At 42.5% G+C, this 1,241-nt stretch overlaps 1 protein-coding gene across 1 annotated transcript; it reads left to right on the top strand.

Annotated features, from left to right (window-relative positions):
* Nucleotides 1–22: 22 nt before the first annotated feature.
* LOC111656701 (FRAS1-related extracellular matrix protein 1-like) lies at nucleotides 23–1,214 on the top strand (the record flags this gene model as incomplete). Its single annotated transcript, XM_023408517.2, has 3 exons — nucleotides 23–218; nucleotides 323–533; nucleotides 1,070–1,214. Coding segments are annotated over exons 1-3 (488 nt in total), but the record flags the coding sequence as incomplete, so codon positions are not given.
* Nucleotides 1,215–1,241: the final 27 nt, after the last annotated feature.

The raw sequence follows: 1,241 nt of genomic DNA, 5'->3' as shown, positions 1-1,241 counted from the left end.
GTCTAACCTTTTATTTCACAGCTTCATTTTCATACAAAGACATCATTGACGGCCATGTGAACTACGTCCAGTCCAGACATGAGAGGATGGAGCCCACAGCTGACCAGCTCATGCTCTGTGTGTCAGATGGCAAACACAGCTCTGCCCATGTGCCCTTCTACATTATTATTAACCCAACAAATGATGAGATCCCAGAGTTTATGGCTCGCAACTTCACAGTAAGTTCTCATGGCCAGTCTCACTTTTTGAAAATCATAATAACCAGGAGACTTTTTGTTCACGAGATATGGTCCAATATTGATTGATGTCCTTCTGTGACGAGGTACGAGAAGGAGAAACCAAGCAACTGGACTCGTCGTTGTTGCATGCAGTGGATCTGGATGTCCCCAGGAATGTGCTGCTCTTCAGCATCGTCAAACCACCTCAGCACGGCATCATCATCGACCACAACAGTGAGACGCCAGTCAGCAAGAGACGAGAGGCTGATCCCCCGTCCCCTGTTGTCGACTTTACAATGACGGATCTTATTAATGGTACCTTTGACACGTCTGCGCTGTAGCCTCAGTTACAGTTTGTCTCAGTGTAGCTGTGGTCCGGTTCACAGTATCATGCTGCATTCATGTCCTGTGGGAAAGATGACATCAGTTTCCAACTGGAAATATGAAAGGGGCACCTACTTTCCACAAGAAGGTCAATGTGTAGTTACTCATGAAGAATACTTCAATACTTAAGTTCTTTTCTACCCTCACAGGGTGGAAAAGAGTGTTTGAATGTGTTTGCTCTGGCTGAAGGAGTCTGAGGAGGGAACCAGACGACAGACACTGAAACTGTTGACGTAAAGTGGAATAAATAGTTTACTAGTATTTACTGTGGATATGTGACAGATTCTTATGTCAACAGCAAGGAAATATTGACATACAGTATATGTTCATTAAAAATGAACAGTTTTTTTTATCATTTTTTGTTAATGGTAGTACGAAATAAGCATGAAGTTCTTTATAGAATAATTCAAACTCACTATTACATTTTTCAACAAGTCATTAAAATCTGTGCCATCATTGGTTTGCAGGTATGGATCTGATGTACATGCACGATGACTCGGAGAATATGGAGGATAGCTTTACCATCCAGTTAACTGACAGCAGGCATCAACTCCAAAGACAAGTGATGGTTCAAGTGCTGCCAGTCAATGATGAGGAGCCTCACACCATAAGGTTAGACTAACACCTTCATCACACTTC

This window comes from Seriola lalandi, unplaced genomic scaffold (genome assembly GCF_002814215.2).
Source record: "Seriola lalandi dorsalis isolate HSWRI2012SDOR001 ecotype SW California unplaced genomic scaffold, Sedor1 jcf7180001976736, whole genome shotgun sequence".
NCBI classification, from domain to species: domain Eukaryota; kingdom Metazoa; phylum Chordata; class Actinopteri; order Carangiformes; family Carangidae; genus Seriola; species Seriola lalandi.
Note: the sequence above shows the minus strand (reverse complement) of the source record. Positions and strands in the feature narration are given on the sequence as shown.